This window comes from Trichosurus vulpecula, chromosome 8 (assembly GCF_011100635.1).
Source record: "Trichosurus vulpecula isolate mTriVul1 chromosome 8, mTriVul1.pri, whole genome shotgun sequence".
Taxonomy (NCBI): Eukaryota; Metazoa; Chordata; class Mammalia; order Diprotodontia; family Phalangeridae; genus Trichosurus; species Trichosurus vulpecula.
The window spans coordinates 83,876,317-83,895,828 of NC_050580.1; the positions used below are offsets into that span (position 1 = coordinate 83,876,317).

At 35.8% G+C, this 19,512-nt stretch overlaps 1 protein-coding gene across 3 annotated transcripts in view; it reads right to left on the reverse strand.

Annotated features, from left to right (window-relative positions):
- Nucleotides 1-19,512, reverse strand: part of BTAF1 (B-TFIID TATA-box binding protein associated factor 1) — a 126,231-nt gene that overhangs the window by 76,833 nt on the left and 29,886 nt on the right. For 2 of the 3 annotated variants that reach the window (XM_036734954.1, XM_036734953.1), the window contains exons 4-8: nt 19,072-19,218; nt 9,074-9,237; nt 6,960-7,096; nt 3,656-3,785; nt 1,634-1,702 (exon numbers count right to left, since the gene is read on the reverse strand). In XM_036734954.1, coding sequence (XP_036590849.1) covers nt 1,634-1,702; nt 3,656-3,785; nt 6,960-7,096; nt 9,074-9,237; nt 19,072-19,218 — 647 coding nt within the window. Of the gene's footprint in view, nt 1-1,633; nt 1,703-3,655; nt 3,786-6,959; nt 7,097-9,073; nt 9,238-18,366; nt 18,393-19,071; nt 19,219-19,512 lie in introns of those variants that run through there. The other variant, XM_036734955.1, reaches the window with a different exon arrangement.

Sequence of the window (19,512 nt, forward strand, 5' to 3'; positions counted from 1 at the left end):
ATTATAGGCAACCAAGGAAGATCTCAAAGTTCATTCAATTGATAGGTGCCACAGCAAACGATCCTCAAACTCTTGTCACTGCTTAACTGAAACTCCAGCATAAACTGCCATATAAAAAGCTTTAAGTAGATGAAAATTAACTATACTTGGGCACTGGAGAGCTGCTTCAAACCATGTAGTTAGCATATGAATGGCAGGTAAACAAGATATTGACCCAGGATCCACTAATTATCATTCCTAGTTGGTTTAAGATTGGAGTAGCTTTAAATAGAAGCCCTTAACAAAACAGTGATATAGCCTCAGCCTGGATCAGCTTGTTCCTAAAACTGAAGCCAAAAATAACTATATAATGGAAAAAGAGGGAAGGATGCTGTAGTTTAGGAGGGAAATGACCAGAACCCAGACGATGAAAGGATGAAAATGAATAAGCATCGTCAGATGGGGAATGGTTAAATAAGCTGTGGTACATGACTATAAGAGAATATTCATGTACTAATTAAAACAATGAATATGATGAATATAGAGAATTATGGGAAGATACACAAGCTGATGCAAAGTCAATAGATCAAACAAACAAACAAACAAAAAACCAATGTACACAATGACAACAACAATGTAAATGGAAAGAACAACTGAAACTGAATGATCCAAAGTTGTGTGACCAAACCTGGTCCCAAACCTCCACCTTCTTTGCAGAAATCAGAAACTATAGTGTAGAACACTGCATTTAATTTCAGATTTTTTTTCACTGTATTTATTTTTGCTACACTCCTTTTCCCCCTCTTATTTATTCTCTGGAAGGTGTGGAGGAGAGGATACAGTGAGGAATATAGGTGATATAAAAACAAAGAAAAAAAATCAATAAAAATTTATTTAAAAAAAAAAAACCAAACAAACCCCAAAAGACCACAGAATGCTGACCAAAAAAAATTGTGACTTTAAAAGATTAATTATCAAAGACACCTCCCTAACCCTTGGCAGAGAAGGAATGGACCATAGGTACAAAATGAGGTGTGCATTCTCAGAAATGGCCACTGGGCTGCTTTTGTTTTTTTCTTTCCTTCCTCCCTTTGACTATACATATTTATTTGAAGGGAGGGCATTCTACATGGGGGGAGGAAGACAAAGTAGGTTAGTGGTAGTAACAAACAGTAAACCTTTTTTCTACTCAATAGAAGTGTACAAAGGACATAAACATGGTAATTTTGTTGTTACTTCATTAAACTATATTCATGTGTGTTTATTTAGTTACTTCTTTTAAAAAACTATATGTAAGTTCAATTTCTTATACAATCCTCTTTCCTGTTTATCTTTGCATGTTGAAGTGTTTGTGTTGTTGATTACCAGCCCACAATTAAAAGAATTTTTTAAAAAAAATTTGCTTAAAAAAGAAAAAGTATGAACACATGAGGGAGCTGAAGTTTGTGGGCAATAGACTAAATCAGTAGAAAAACAACAAAAAGTTAAAAATGAATCCAAAGTTTATTGGGGGAGGATAGTAAAATATTTACTGTGAAAAGTCAGCTGCTGACGACGGGGAAGATCACAAAGGGAATATAGGCAGGTGATGTTTTGGAATATATCACTGCATCATTAGCAAAGAACTGACGGTGCTATGACAAACAAATCTTACCTCCCAGGACGGATTAAAAAGATCATTACACAGTTCTTCACAAAAGCTTTCCAGAGGCCATTCATTTGTCTACATAAAAAAAAAAGGTTAAGTAAATTAACAAATCAAATATTCCAGAACAAGTCTTTTATGTCAATAATACAAATGTATCTTTAAAATCTTTTCATGTGTACAACGGTCAACAAGTATTTATCAAGTGCCTACTATATGACAGGGCTGTTCTAAGAAATGGGATACAAAAAAGAGGCAAAAGACAGTTCCTGCCCTCAAGAAGCTCACAGTCTGATGGGGGAGATAACATGCAAACAATGATGTATAAACCATATAGGATAAATTGAAAATAATCAATAGAGAGAAGGCATTAGCATTAAAGAGGATCAGGAAAGGCTTCCTGTGGAACGTGAAATTTTAGCTGGGGCTCAAAGGAAGCCAAGAAGTAGAGATGAGGAGGGAGAGCATTCCAGGATGGGAGCCAATGAAAAATGACCAGAATCAAGAGGAGTGTTTCATTCCAGGAATAGCAAGGAGGCCAGTGCCATTTGATTAAAGGGTACAGCTGCAGGGGAAGAGGAGTGTAGGTTGTAAGAAAACTGGAAAGTAGAGTCAGACCTAGATTATGAAGAGCTTTGAACACCAAAAGAGGATTTTGTATTTGGTCACATAGGTGACAGAAAGTCATGGGAGTTTACTGGTGCTGGTGAGGAGAGTGGATGATGTGATCAGATCTTCAATTTAACAAAAATACTGTGGTGGCTGAAAGTAAGATGGGTTAGAATGGGGAAAAATCTGGCAGACCCACCAGCAGGTCATTGCAAGAGGGTAGGCCCAAAGTGATGAGGACCTATACTACAGCGTTGGGAGCATCAAAGAAAGGGGGAGAGGGGACAGCATTGGAGAAGTATTGCAAAGGTGAACTCAAGAGGCCTTGGCAGCAAGTTGGATGGGGTGGGCGGGGTATGGTGAGAGAGAGTGAGTTGAGGATGAAATATTAGTTCTTATATGGGTTGTGAGCCTGGGGGAGTGGGAGGATGGTGATGCCCTCTACAATCCCTTTTACAATAGGAAAGTAAGAACGGGAGGAGAGTTTAGGAAGAAAAATAATGAATTCAGTTTTGAAAATGTTGAGTTTGAGATGACTACTGTTTGTCCACTGTGAGATGTCTGAAAAGCAGTTGGAGATGTGAGACTGGGGATCAGGAAGAGACATTAGGGTTTGTTAGGTAGATTTGAGGATCATTAGCATAGGGATAATCCATGGGAGCTGATGAGAACACCAAGTGAAATAGCAGAGAGGGAGAAGAGAAGACAGCCCAAGACAGAAGCCTGAGGGACACTCATGGCTACTGGGTGCGACCTGGATGAGGATCCAGCAAAGAAGACTAAGAAGGAACAGTCTGATAGGGGGACAACCAGGAAGAGTGGTGTCCTGAAAACTTAGCACAGAGTATCAAGGAGAAAAGGGCGATAGATAGTGTCAAAGGATGCAAAGATGCCAAGAAGAACAAGGACTGAGAAAAAGACAGTGGACTTGGCCATTAGATCACTGATAACATCGGAAAAAGTCAGTGGAATGATAAAGTTGGAAACTGGACCACAGGGTTAAGAAGAGAGAAAATGGAAGTACCTATTTGTAGAGGACCTTTCTCAAGGAGTTTAGCCACAAAGGGCAGAAAAGACATAACATGACAGTTAGCAGACATGGAAAAGTGAGTGAGGGTTTTTGAAGATAGGGGAAACATGGGCATGTTTATAGGCAGGAGGAAAGGAATCAATACACAAGGAAAGACTGAAGATAACTGAGAGAGTAGGTTTGACAGAAGAGGCAATCTGCTAGAGAAGACGGCATGAAATGGGATGATAGTACAAATTTTGGAAAAACCAATTACCAGGGATTTTTTAATTCAAATGTAAAGGATCTATTAACTACCCCTTCTCTAGATTTTGGCACATTACTAGACACATAACAATATTTGAAGCAAGAAACAAATTAGAAAACTATCATTTAAGGCACAAAAATTATACCTCTTCAAATAAGGAAGAATTGTCTGGCACGTTATCAATCAAGACCTTGGACTCAGTTGCAGGCTGATTAATAATAACATTGGCTATCTTCCGTCTCTTTTCTTCTGGTTCCCCATCCGTACTATCATTGCTAAAAATAAAATTCACCATTTTAAAAACTGAAGTAATATAAGGGTAGATAAAAGAAATAATTAATTGACCAAACCTTTCTATTATACTATACTCAGCGTCTTGCACTTATGATACTAGGAATCAAACATTTAAATAATGCTAAGAGAAAAATTTCACTTCACAAAAATTTTTACAAGTTATCATATAATGGACAACTAAAAATGCCTTTTATTCCTAAGAGCCCTAATGAGTTGAGACCAGGTTGTAAGTTTTCATTTTCCTAAAAGGATGATAATGACTAAAAAATAGGTGACATTTTCTTAGGGAGAATGTATTTTTGAAATTTTCAATACTTTTTAATAACTAATCTGACAGCCTAAGTCATGTATAACTCACTATTTTGGGCTGTCATACCCTAATGCACAAAAAACAAGAGACTAGATTTTATTCATGAGTTTGACCATGAGTTTGATCTCAATGCATATTTAACTGGATATGTTGATAAAATAAAACATAAAATAAGAACTTCATTAATTCAGAATAGTGATACTCTAAATTATTAAAAATCTGACTTAGAAAATTATTTTAAGAAAAGCTTATGTTATTGCTCTTACGTATACTACAAACTAAACTACAAACTACTAAAGACACTACAAACCAAACTGTATTAATAATATAATAATGCAAAGTAAAGTTCCTATGGGACCTTTAAAAATCAATATTAGTGAATACATAGGAAAAGAATGAGTGAATTTTGTTTATAAAGTTATCAGGTTCTCACACAGTGCCAGAAAACGCTTTTCTTAAGTTCCCACCTCCACTATCATATTTAGGTGAAAATAACTAAGTAAATGTGTACTTTTATTAATTCTGTTTCATGAAAAGCCTAATGGGTAGAATTTTGGTTTTTATTTTATTTGCTAGGAAAGACAACATAAAGTTTTATAAGCTACACTCCAGGTACATAAACAGATCCCTGTTGATTTTCTCATAAATGTTTTAACAATGTTAAATTGTTAATAAACCACACATAAGATTACCATTATGCCCATTCAGATTAGAAAAGCAAAGTAAGATTGACTTACTTAACCTCTTTATGATTCAGTTTCTGTGTCAAGTGGGGACAATGATCCCTGCCCCAGCTGTGTCACAGAATTATGAGGATCAGATGAGGTAGTGCATAGAAAGTACTTCATATATGCTACCACTGGATTACAGGTGGTAATGTCATAACTTGACAATGGAGTTGCTGAACTAATGACTTTTAGCTAAGTCCCTGTGTGAAATTAAGGATGACAGATAAAGAAAATCCAGTCGCACACCTCCCAGAATCCATTTCAAGAAGGGAAGCCAGGAAATTATGACATTTAATGACACTATCTTTTTATCCTAAAGTTAAAAGAAGGTTAAGTGTTGCACAAAAAAATGGAAACAAAATGAGCCCCTCCTAAATGGGGAGGAACATCAAACAAATGCTAACAAACAATGGTAAAGGAATATTATTACTGTGTAGTAAGAAATTATGACTATAATTCTGAAAAAAATCCAGAAAAATGGAAAACTTGTATGGATTAATGCAGAATAAAACAAGAGCCAGGAGAATAGTACACATAATAACTATGATACAGTAAATGAAAAGAACACAAAAAGGAAGCCAAACTTTGAGTAAGGGTATGAGTCAGCTTAGTCCAGGAGAATATAAGTAAATAAAACATATCTCCCCCACCTACTTGCTGGCAGAGGGATGAGGGTCATATGGTATCAATTGTTTTTATTCAACTTTTTTTCTATTATAGTGGAAGTTTCAAAAAGTAGTCTGTGGTGGTAGAGCAGGTTCTGATATCTGGAAATGACTACGATATAAAAAAGGGGAAGAAATAAGCCTTTTTTTAAAAATAAAAAAGATTTTCAATTGATGATAATGTTTTGGTTTCTTTTTTCTTTTTTTGTGGTGGTGGTGGCGTGGAGGGGGTGTTTGCTTATTTGACACTGGCTCTTCTTGCCCTTGCTGGAAGAGCAGCTGCCACTAACAGGCTCAATCCTAACACTGATCAGTATGGAAGTTTGAATCTGCTCCATTTTCTGATGTTGGCTGGTTCTCTGCTTGTTAGGAAGCCTGGTAGCCCTCTACTTCCAGGGGCTCACATATCAGTGCCAGACTCTTTGTGGACAACTCATCAACTTTAGCCCTCCTGAAACTCAGAACTCCAGAATTCAAGTAATTTCCCATCCTCAGCCTCCCCAATGGCAGGAATTAAAGATATGTAGCACTACCGTGCCCAGAAGACGATGGTAATGTTAGTAATATATTTCTAACTTCCATTGGGGTGAAAAATTACTGCAGGGGTCCCCCAAACAGATCTAGGAACCCTAGGAAATATATGCAATATTGCTTTCTCACTGCTTGAGGCAAAAAACATCACAGAAACCCAAAAAATCTGCTTGCCCAGATTACTGGTCTTTGACATGTAATGTTCTTTTCCTTCTAATCTACAACTTTAGAAAATGAAATATTTAGGCAATTTTATTCAAAAAGTAGGAAGAAGGTACTAAAATAAAGTTTTCTTCCATTAGGATCTTGGGTATCAATTATTTAAGACTGATTATATATGAAATTTTATGAAGTGGTATTTGCCACAACGGCCAATGAATAATAGTAATAATTAAAAATTTGTTTTTTTCTGTAAACCCTTGGTGGTAAAAGTCAGGCAGAGAAACTTCCTTTTGTTAATGGAACCCAAGGACTTTTTTCATAGCTAAAGCAAAGTTCAAAAGGGTGCAATGCAGCAAAGTGGAAAAAACACTGAGATGGCATCATGAAGACTGGGTTCAAATCCTAAATCCTCATACTTACTGACTATATGACAATAGGCAATCAATCAATCAGCACTTATTAAGCACCTATTGTGTGCCAGGCCAGAATATGTGCTTAACACACACACAAAAAAAAGAACAGTCTAGTCCTTTAACCTCTTTGAGTCTCAGTGTTCTCATTTGCAAGATCTGGCTAATCCCTACACTACCAACCTCATCGCAAGGTTGTGAGGATCAAATGAGGATCTATACATACATATACATATAGCACTGTGCATAAGGAAAAGTGTTACGTCAGTTATAATTATTGTAAACCACACTGGCCCAGATTTTAACAAGCTACCTTTACAATTGTAAATGAATAAACAGAGATAGTTACCTCTTTTCATTGCTTTCCACTGCATCCTTGGATCTCTGCTTTGCAAATAATTTTGCCATTCTTTTAGCTTTATTCTTTTGCCTGTTGCTCATCCCTGCTCGAAATTCTGAGTCAATCAACTCAGCAGCCTGAAGAGCCTGAAAGATTTAAAAATTGCTGAGTTTCAATTTCTTGTGGAATTAAGAGAAATTCCCATCTTCTCAGAATGAAGGTGACACTCCCTTTGGAGCAGGTCTAGCATATATTGTGAAGTACAGCCATTTGGAGGGTTTCTGGGAGGTGAGACTTCAAAATAGGCACATCATCACTCAAAATTTGTACCATGAAAATGAATGACTGAACTTTTGAAAAATAATATAGATATGATAATAATGAAGTAAATAAGCAATGATGATGACAAGGAGATAAATATTCTAACCCACCACCCTACAATTAAAAGTATCACTAGAAATATAATAGAATTACTTCAGCAGTAACTGTCCAGATATTAGCCTCCTGTGGCCACTTAGCCTTCTTTTTTCCTCTCTGTAAACATAGCCATTGTTTTCAATGTATTTAAAAAAAAAGCACTGTCTAATTCAGGTCTGTTACTATCTGGTTATCATTAAGGCAAGTCACTTGGCATCATCTCTGGGCCTCAGTTCCCTTACTTATAAAATGAATTTAGAATAAAAGGATCCATCTAGCCTTATGATTGTAAGTGCTATGATTCATATATATTCCAGCTACCACAGGTTCTCAATGTCGCAAAAGCTACAAGTTATGTGTTTTGGAAAGTACCATCCTTCTCCTAGCTTCCTATCCAGCTTTCCACTGAACCTGATGCTCTCTAGCCAAGCCACTTATGTGTTAATATTTCAGAAAGGAAGTTTCCCTCAGAAAGAAAATGCTATCTCCACCGATAACTGTAGCCTTAGAAGCAATCTGGAGTCCCTATTAGATTTAGCCAAGAAGGGTAATGCCAGGAGTGTCCAATTGCAAAAGAAGAGTTCCAACAAATCAGATACAGAGGGACTGTCTATTCTGAAAAATGGTAATCATATCCTCTGCATGGGCTTCCTCTGTCTTCTATAATGTAATCTCTGCTACCTATCAAACTTTTTCAAAGTAGTTCCTTATTATTTTCCCTCAGTTGGCCACTTTTTCCTTTCATTTATCAACATTTCTCTCCTTTAACGAAGAATTTCTGCTTTCTTAATTTCTTGCTCCTCTTCTCCCCTTATTGCTTCCTCATACCCTCTTCTTTAACCTTGTAATCTGTATCCTTGTATTATTTTCTGCTCTGATACTTTCTTTTGTTTTTCTCCTTAATACTTCTCTTTTAATTTTCTACTTCTCTTACTTTCTCTATTTTTCTTGCTTTTTTAAATACCTTTTTTACCCTGTCCATTTTCTCTACTTACTCCTTTTCATTATTCTTTGTTTCTGAGACACCCTAAATTGGAAGAAGTCTTAGTCCAAATCTATCGAAATTGCTCTCTATTCAAGCAAAGAGTAGGAAGGCATAGTGGTGAAGACTGGCCTTTGCAATGTTTCCAAAGTTTCTAATGTTATCACAGACTCACAAAATGTTGGAACTGAAAAAGATCTTTGAAATCAATTAGTTCATCCTCTCATATTTTACTGCTGAAGAAACAGGCCTAAAAAGGAGAAACTATGTGCTGAAAGTCATATAGCCATAAGTGGCAAAACTCAAGACTCAAATCCAGGTCTTGGATTCCAAATCTACTGCCAGGCCACACTGCCATTAGATGGGAAGAGTTATCTTGGTCCCTCACATCTCCCCATCAAGAAGCTTTGTCCTCTACCTACCTGGAAAACATATTAAAAGGACAGTAAAGGATGGAGCATCAAAAGCCTCCTATCAACAATGGGTCCTAATTTGTACCATCAATAGAGGAGAAAAGAAAAAAAAAATACCAGTCCAGGTCAACAAATCTACAGTCTGGAGAAATCTAATTAGTGAAGACAAACTATGATGGCAAGAATTATAAAGTTAGGAATTGGACACAGCATTTTAACAAAAAGTACAATGATTTGCAATGGCAGAATCACAAATGAAGCAAACCCACTGTAATATTCCTTGCAATCAAACAGCCCGAGGTTTTACCTACAGGTTGTTTGTTTACAAGGGAAGCTGCAGTCGGGGTGTAGTCCAGATCTTCATCATTAAAGAGCTCTTCAGTATTCATTCCAATTGCTGCTCCCATATCAAGGCCAAGTTTCTTCTGTAACAGTTTACGCTGGCGAGCTATTCTCTCTTTAGGGTCCACTTCCCCTTTAAATAACAAAATAATTTGTTTTCAATTGGTTAACAAGTATTCTAATAAAAGTGCTGAAATTTATACAAGTCATTTCATTACAACAAATACTGTTACAGTGAAAATTTCTTTGCAAAACAAATTCTATCTGTCACAGAGTCAATCACTGTTATGGTTAATACTCTGCTTGATTCCTTTACTAGTTGAAAGTACTGTCTTCCACTTAATTTTTTTTTCTGATGAAAATACAACAGTAGCAATAGTAATCTCACTGAAAAAGATGAAAATAAGACAGTAACAAGCAAAAATAATAATTTTAAAACCCTATGCATTATCAGCCTTAAATTACACTTTTGGAATTCTAAAATGAACCACTCAAGATTAAGAAACTATTCTCACAAAAACCAATTTAAAATCAAAGAAACACAAGGCCAAATATCCTAAAGCAGCTATAGAAAGATGAATACTTCACCAAAAACAGAAGGAAGAGGATTGACATGTATGATAAACAAGTTAAATAACCCTACATAAAACTTTTGGAACAAGCGAAACCACTTTGCCAAGCACCAGTAAAAGCTAACAATAGATACACCACTGGATTTTTTTTTTAACATAACCAAATGTGGTTCACCTCTGGGTGGAGCCTTTGAAATGTTAAAGGTCCAAGAATGGAATCAAAAGGCCTTCTATGAGTAACATCAGAATGAATTCAGCCAACAATTTGTCAACAAAGACAAATAGTTAAGTCGACCAAATTTGTTTGTGTGGAAACAGATGGATTTATGATGGTGATTCAGGATCAGAGATCATGGCTGCCAGAAATTATAGACAGGTTATCCTAAAAGGATCCTGGATTTAGTGATCAATGTGGGCTGTGTAGGATCAGAGATCATGGCTGCCAGAAATTATAGACAGGTTATCCTGAAAGGAACCTGGATTTAGTGATCAATGTGGGCTGTGTAAAGAATAAGTAAAAACTGCTACACATCACTGCAGGGTTCAAATTTCTAGTTCAGGGGTTAAGACTAAGAGGATCAGGTACATCAACTGACAAAACAAATTCATCCTTCTATCTCTATTTTCTTTGCCTTATGGACAAAAAAAAAATGCACAGCTAATTAACACAGGTTTGTCCTTTGAGGTATCCTTAAATTCTGGTCCTTCTAGTGTTAGTTAGTTATAACACTGGCTATAATAGTTATTTTATCATCATGGAACTTCTCTTTTGGCAATCTGGTGAAAACTAACATTACTGTGGTTTTTGCCCATAATTGAGAAAAATCCTAAATTTCCCCTAAAAGTTAACGAAAATAAAGATGTATTTTTTTTTTCACATCCAAGTTCACATACACCCCTCTGTGAGTGTGTGGATCCCAAGTTAAGAAATCCTGGGGGGAAGGGAATATTGATATAAGACCAACTATGTGCTAGTAATTAGGCCAAGAGCTTTCAAAAAAAAAAATACATACACATACGTAGAATATATAAATCAGTTAGGTGACACAGAGGATAGAGTGCCAGGCCTGAAGTCGGGAAGACTTATCTTCCTGAGTTCAAATCTGGCCTCAGATACTTACTAGTTGTGTGACCCTGGGCAAGTCACTAAACCATTTGCCTCAGTTCCTCATCTGTAAAAAACAAGCTGAAGAAGGAAATGGCAAACCACTCTAGTATCTTTGCCAAGAAAACACCAAATGGAGTCACAAAGAGTCAGACATGACTAAAATGACTGAACAACAACAAATGTTCCATGAACTTACTAAGAGCTTTTTTCCATTTGATCTTTGTCTGGTAGGTGCTACTATATCTATTTCAAAGTCGAGGCAAACAGAGGTTAAGCAACTTGCCCAGGGTCACACATCTAGTAAAGTGTCTGAAGTCAAATTTGAAGTCAGATCTTCCTGACTCCAGGCCAAATGCTCTAATGACTAGGCCATAAGCTGCCTCCTAATGATGGAATACCAGACATTTTTTCCAGTCCCCCCAACTCCTCAAACCTTTCCAAAGAAGGAAGTATGCACTCAAGATAAAGTAATTTCAACTGCTCACCGGTCTAAGACATCAAGAAACCTAACAAGATAAAAATCCAATGAACTCACAGCAGACTTGCTCACTCAGCATCCCTTCTCCCACTGGCTACCATGATTGGGCAAGGATGTACAAACAGACACGGGCTTGCAATGGAACTTAACTCTGACCCCTATCCTCGACCTCTCTGACCTCACCCCTCCACCAGTGGAAAAACAAAAGCTAGAAGTGTGTTCTGGCTAGAACAGCACTTTGTGATGCAACAGCAGTCATCCAGAGAATTAGGAAACAAAGTTAACTGAGGCAGGACACAAACATGGGTTTTGCTCTACCGGACCTGAAATAAAGGGGACTGGCAAACATTCTGTACCCTCAAAAATTACCTGGGGCAGAGAAATGTTACTGCCCAGCATGAGACAAGGTGGAGACGGCCTTAACGGCCAACTCCCGAGGAAACTGCCATCAAAGGAGGAGTCAGAAAGTGAGTAACAGGGGACCTTAAGGGGAAAATATTAAAAGTACGAAAAGTCTCAGGAGGAAGAAAAATCAATTAAAGACCCTGAGCACAAGTAAATAAACCAAAAGAGAAAATATTAATAAAAAAAGAAAATATGGCCTCTAGACCATCTCAATGAGTCCAAGTATTTATGAATAAATGCTATAAGACAAAGGAAAATAAATCAACACTTGATAAGACAGATGACTCAGTGAATTTGCAAGAAAACATGAATCATAGCAGGATGTTCCTGAACATTAAAAGAGGTAAGAATTTCTAGAATTCCAGAAAAACGTGAATCCATGCTAGCAAACCCCATCAATGAACAATGGAACAACTGATTGTGAATGCAAACACAAGAGGTAAAGGACAAGGTGGAAGAAAAGAAGGAAAAAGCAATAACATTAAAAGAAACAATCTCTTTACAATGAACTTTAATAGACAGGAATGGGCAAATTTAATTCAGGCAATTATTACATATACTACTGTGGGCAAAAATCCCTTAAAAGAATTGGAGTAGTCCTCATAGTCAAAAAAAAAAAGTGAGAAAAACATTACTGGGGTATAATCTCAAAAATGACAGAATGATACGTTTGAATCCAAGGCAAAGCATTCAACATCACATTAACACAAGTCAAAGAAACCATGATGCTAGGTGTGATTAAGAGATACAATATCCAGGACTAGGGAAGTGACAGTTCTGTTGTGTGCTGCCTAGATCAGACTATATCTGGAGTACTATGTTCTATTCTGGAAGCTGTATCTTAGTAAGGACTTGGATAAGTTTAGGAACATCTAGAGGGAAACAACCAAGATGGTGACAGGCCTCAAGGTCATGCTATATGTGGATTCTAGGAAGCAGGGGTGCTAAATTTGAAGAAAAGAAGATTCAGGCATGACATGATAATTATCATAAGGTATTCAAAAGGTTGTTAAAACGGTTGAAAGAAGGATCAAACATGTTCTGCATGACCCCAAAGAGCAGAACATAAAGCAATGATTGGTAACTGCAAAAAGGCAAAATGAAGTTTAATACAAGGAAAATTTCCTAGTAATATCTGAAGGTAGAGTAAGATATCTTAGGGGGGCAGTAGATTCCTCCTCATTTGAAGTCTTCAAACAAAAGCTAGATGACCATTTGACAGATACAGGTTGGACTAAATGGGTCTCTACACTCCCTCCAAGTTTCTGAATCTTTGAATACTTGATGTGGAACCAGAGCACCTGGGTTTGAAAGGTGGTACTTGTATCACCTTTGTAGTCTCTTACAGCCTACTTCCTCATATGTTAAAAAAAAAAAGGAAGCTGGACTAGACTAATTCTAAGGTTCTTACCCACTCTAATTCTATATAATTCTATAAACAGAAAGAACAAGCTTCTTTAATTATTACTCCTCCCTTCATTTTAGTCCCTTATATGAGATTAATTGGTCTCTAAGTACCTGTTGGAAATCCAAAGAACATGAACTTATTTTGTCCCTCAGTACTCTTAGACTTATTCAAAACCAACAAAAAGGCACAACTTTACTGGTCTTGGTGAAATTTTTAGAACTGAGAAGATCGAAGGGATATTAAGAGATACCTAACTCCACTACTTCCCAAATGATGAATCATATAACTTTGAAGTGTTACCAAGACACGCTAGCTATGTGGTGGGTAGTTGTTACTTCCTCTAACAGTAAAAGGCTCAGACACAGAACGTAGCAGTTATGGCGTCTGTTCACATTAGTACTTCTCAGTTTAGAAACGGAAAAAAGCAGAAGGAATGTATGAACTCTGGTTCACATTGCCTCCTGGCAGCAATACAGTGGGTCATACCACTGTCACTGTCAACTTATAATTACCTAGCATTGTGGTACTGGCATTGTTACCTCTCCCAACTCTAAGTGGGGTAGAAGGAGTAAGAAAAGAATTGAGTTATCTGGATACAGAAAAGATGTAGGTTATCCTCCACCTCTCCCTAGGTCACCTGGTCCCTTTTCTCCTCATTCTACCTGAGCTGGGGAAAAGCAATGGTTATCACAAGGACTTCACTGTGCTTAAAATTCCTTAAACATACAGACTCCAAGTAACATTGTAAGCAAAACAAGTTTAAAAATACTGAATGTCTATGACACCAACAAAACCCTGCAAGGAGATAGTAAGTGATACCCCATTTAAAATAACTGTAGACAGTACAAAAACACCTGGAAGTATACCTACCAAAACAAACCAAGAAACTACAGGAACATAATTTAAAAAAAATTTTTTTTTGGAGGGAGGAAGGCAGGGCAATTGGGGTTAAGTGATTTGCCCAAGGTCACACAGCTACTAAGTGTGTCAAATGTCTGAGGCCAGATTTGAACTCAGGTCCTCCTGACTCCAGGGCAGGTGCTCTACTCACTGCACCACCTAGCTGCCCCCCAAATTTTTATACAAATAAAGTCAAATTGAAATAATTGAAGAAATATTAATTGTTCACAGGTAGGCAGAGCCAAAATAATAAAAATGACAAGTTTACCTCATCTATTTATTCAATGCTCTCCTAATCAAATTACAAAAAATCATTTTACTGAACTAGAAAAAATAACAATCATTTAGAAGAACAAAAGGTCAAGAATATCAAAGGAATTAATGGGGGAAAAAAGGAAAAGGAGGAGGTTAAGCTGTACCAGATCTTAAACTATAAGGCAGTATTTATCAAAACCATCTAGTACTAGATAAGAAAAAGAAATGTAGATCAGTGGAACACAGTACACATATAGTACACAGTAGCAACTGATTATAATAACCTTGTGTTTGATGAATGTAAAAATTTAAGATTTTGGGATAAGAACTCATTATTTGGTATTAAAAAAAAGTTGTTGGGAAAACCGGAAAGCAGGCTAGCAGAAACTGGGCATAGAACAATATCTTACACCATTTACCAAGATAAAGTCAAAATGGATACACAACCTTGATACAACTGGAGACAATGGATAATTTCAATTACATTAAACTAAAAAGGGTTTGTACAAATAAACCAATGTAACCAACAGCAGAAGGAAAACAGAAAATTGGGAGAATATTTTTATAGACAGTTTCTCAGATAAAGGTCATAGACACATACACACATATATACATAGATATATAAAGAACTCTGTCAAATTCATAAGAAAATGAGTCATTCCCCAATTGATAAATGGTCAAAAGATATGAACAGGCAATTTTTCAAAGAAGAAATCCAAACTATACATAGTCATATGAAAAAATGCTCTAAATTGCAATTGATTAGAGAAATGCAAATTAAAACAACTTTGAGATACCATCTTACACCTATCAGATTGGCTAAAATGAAAGAAAGGAAAAGCAACAAATGCTGAAGGGGATGTGGGAAAATTGGGACACTAATTCACTGTTGGTGGAACTGCAAATTGATCTAGCCATTCTGGAGAGACATCTGGAATTATGCCCAAAGAGTTATAAAACTGTACACCCTTTGACAAAGAAATTACACTATTGGGTCTGTTTCCCAAAGGGATTAGGGGAAAAGAAAAGGAACTTGTATGTTCTAAGATATGACTGTGATTAGAATACTACCGTGCTATAAGAAATAAGGAGCTGGCTGATTTTAGGAAAAAAAATGGAAAGACTTGCATGAAATAATGAAGAATAAAATGAGCAGAATCAAGAGAATGCTGCACACAGTAACAGCAATACTGTTCTAAGAACAACTTTGAACTAGGTCATTTTGAGTATTACAAATACTCAAATCAACTACAAAGGACTTATAAAGAAAGATGCTATCCACATCCAGAGAAAGAACTGATACACAGAAGTATGTATAGTACAGTTTTACAAAAATTACATTATCAGTGTGTAATGGTAGCCTTCCCTAGGGCAGGGTGGAGAAGGAGAAAAAAAATAAAAAGTACACAGCAGGGAACAGAAGAAAACTTGGAAGGAAGCACAGAAAAGCAGTGTAGCTTTGAAAATGATGTCTAGTATTTACTACATAGTTTTTCAAAAAAAGTAAATTGTGAAATGGAAATTCATTGTTTTGTACTGAATCCTCTTTTCATACTGTGTTGTGTACATGGAAATGTTCTTTTTTTGTCTTTTTAAATTTAAGTTCAAAATGAATATTAAAAAATTTAATTAAAATATTGAATATCTAATGATCAAAACAATTACTTTACTTACTACTTAATAATCTTAAGAATCTTAAATACTTTGAAAATAAGGTTATCTAATAGCTTCATTCATGTGTCTCTTCATCAAATGTTTCTTTTCTTTCCTATCTCCACTTAGCAAACAAAACCACAGGGAAGGAACTAAGTAATTAAAATAGTAATTATCAACATAATCAACATTATCAACATAAAAGTTATGGTTGTAAATCACACTTTTATTACCAACAGCAATCAAGTAATTTTTTTAAAAAGGGTTAATACTTTTATGTTTGACTTTAAAGGTGTTAGAGTAAGATGAGACAGAAGGCAAAAAACCAGGCACAGAAACAATATAGGAACAGGATTTACATCACTTCGTGAGGAATACATCTCAACAATGCAGAAGAGAACACATACCTACTTAATTTGCTTCCTAAATTTAGTTTATATTAGGTGTCCAAGGTGCCCAATCTAAAAAGGGAAAAGATCTCTTTGATCAAAACTAATATAAATGGACATTGTACTTAATCTCTAACGAAGGCAAAATAACAGATACAGGAGATAAAGAAGAATGAGAATTTTACCATAAATTTAAAGTGGACTCTATGATATCCATTGGCAAACTATACGGCACAAATCTGCTGGCTATAAGCTAAGAATAGTTTTTACCTTTTTAGATAAAGTTTTATTGTATTTAAAAATGTGAAAACTATTCTTAGCTCACAGGCTATACAAAAGCAGGCTGGCCAGCTGGCTTTGGCCACCAGACCATAGTTGGCCTTTGCAATAACAAATTTATTAAGTGCCAAATGAACAGTACAGATAATCACAGGAGAGACAGTACTCACTGCCAATATGATACCTTTGGATTAGTATTTAAGAGGAGCAAATTCTACTATCATGTCTGGTACTAACTAGAAGAGTGACCATGGCCAACTCCCAACTTTGTTGGCTCCCATTTCCTCATTTATTAAATAAAGGAGTTGGATTAGCTTTCATTTAAAGTCACCTTTAGCCCTGTGATTCTACGACTAGGATAAAAAATAATCTGAAGCATTACGAGATAGGAAAATGGATTTATAGTAGAAGTCAGAAATAAAGGACGTCATAAAAAAGTCAGAACCCAAAGGCCAACCTAACAGAAGAGAAAATCCATATAGTTCTCTTTGCTGCCATGCCTGTGTTATAGCCCTGAACCCCTCCCCTGGTAGCAATAACTGTACCTGACCAATGTGGCTCCTGTAGAGAGAGCAATTTTTTGAGAAATAAACAAAAAGAGAATACAGCATAGATCATGTTAATTTGAGGTTTTCTAAGATAACATGCTGCCACAGGATCTGTTTCTACTGACAACGAGGCTGTAGAATGAAAGAAGTTATCTGTCAAGTCCACACTATAACCTGGACAAATACTGTATGAGATCACCTCAATTCCTCTTCCCTAAATCCATAATCAAAAAAATCTAATCTAATTCTGGTGGCATGGGAGATTTTTGACTGGAAGCAGAGCACTGACCTGCTATACTCTGTGTGCAACATGGACAGATATAGTCCCAACTACAAATTCATACACTAGCATTTCAGTTTATGAATTCATATCTTAGGAAGTAGAATAACACTGATTATTCTGCCATTCTGGTGTGACAACTTAGTTTTCAGAGAAGTAGAACTAACTTTTAATGACTAGCCCTTGGAACTAAGGTAGCCTTCCCAAAGTACAACATGATCTAATAGACACTGCTAGTTATACTATCTCATTAAAACAGGTATTTCTACAACTTTCTAATTCTAGTTTCAACCTTACAGAACAGCAACAAAATTTAGTAAGTGCTAATCTTGGAAGTAGGAAGTTAGTTTTGTTTTTAAATTCATGCAATAAAGATGAAAGAGCTCTCAGTCATTTTATTGTCCTAGAAATAATTTTCTAAATTTTTAAATGTTACAGGGTTCCAAATAAACACTGAACATCATTCAGTGGTGTATATAACAAGAAAGAATGAATTTCCAGGAAAGTGACAATTGCGTTAATAACACTTAAGTTTTACCACACTTGGCAAAGGAAAATCTAATACTCCAATGGTTCATTATTAACAAGATGGATGAGTTTAGTAAACTTATTAAAGCTTAAAGATAATTCTTGAAAGTTGGTCAATTCATGGCAAAATTTTTAGTGCTTTGTTTACCAAAAAAAAAAAATGACATTTCTGAAAATAAAATAATTTTTTTCTCTCAATATCCATAATTTGATATTTTGGTATAATACAAATGAAAGTGGTTCCTAGATTCAAACATATTTCCTGTTTTTCAAGTCATTTCTATGTAGGGAAGTGTATCTAATAACTCCATTTAGTTGGATAACTGAAGATTAACTTCTCAACTAAGTACTGATCAAATTTGTAAAATCATGAAATTATACTGTTGGTTAATTAAGACATATACTTAGCAACCAAACAAAACACTAATTTTCATTAAAAGGGCATTTTTATTTACTTACAGGAATCCATTAAAAAACATCAAGGTTTTTTCCACTCAAGGCATCAATCTTGAATGGCCAAAACATTTATTTTATATCCAGATGGATTCTGTAAGTTTAAAGATAATGGGAAAATTACCTACCCATTTTTTTTGCCTTGGTCATCAACATAAATATATTCAATGATATCTAGGACACCTGTGGTACAAAATTAACTAGCTCACAGTTTCTAACAATTCCACAAACATTACAGGTTAGCCTAAATGCCCTCCCTAAAGTACCTTTCACCTATGAGATCCTATGATAAATCACAACATAATACTGTCTTTTAAAAACTATTACATCACAAATACTTGGTAATATGGACTATGGAATAACATGGTTGTAACCCTGAGCATAGAATAAGACAAATATTTGTTCTAAAAGTAAAAACCCAATGACAATAGACTTTTTGGATGACTGCTACTTAATTTATGCCAGTCTAAAAGTAGAAAGCAATGCTGAAATTCCAACAGCTGTACCCTAGAGCTATATGGTGCATATTGATACACTGAGAGAAAAAAACCCACCAAAGCTGCTTTATACCAAATATATTTGGCTACTTTTTGACAAACTTCTGACAACGTACATCAGAAGAAACATTAGATCGTTCATGGCACACGAAACACATAGTAACAAAGTAGCAAAAAGACAACTGACACATTCTCTTACTGTATTGATACCCACCTGATTTGTCATCTTGGACTTCAAATTCTGCACCAGCAGACCCAAGAAGTGATGCTCCATGCTGCAGCAATCTACAGATATCAAATCTGTCAAAATTCAATCGATCTGTTGCAGACGAGTCTTCCATAGAACTTTCTGAAGTGGGTTCTGAATGAGGTTTAAATATATTTTATTTAACTATATAGAAAACCAAAGTATGAGGAATAGGAGATAAAAGCACACTATTTCATGAGGAAGAATTATTTTGACAAGATTTGGGGTAGGTAGGACAGCCACCTTACTTTACAATTATTTTACAATTAATTTTTAGTTATCTGCAGGCTAATTGTTTGCTTTATGGTTAAACTCACTATGCTCCCAAGATAATACTCTACCTACAAAATAGCTAAGCCAGAAGGTCGTTGAATCCATTTCTGACTCAGTATAACATAAAGAAATACT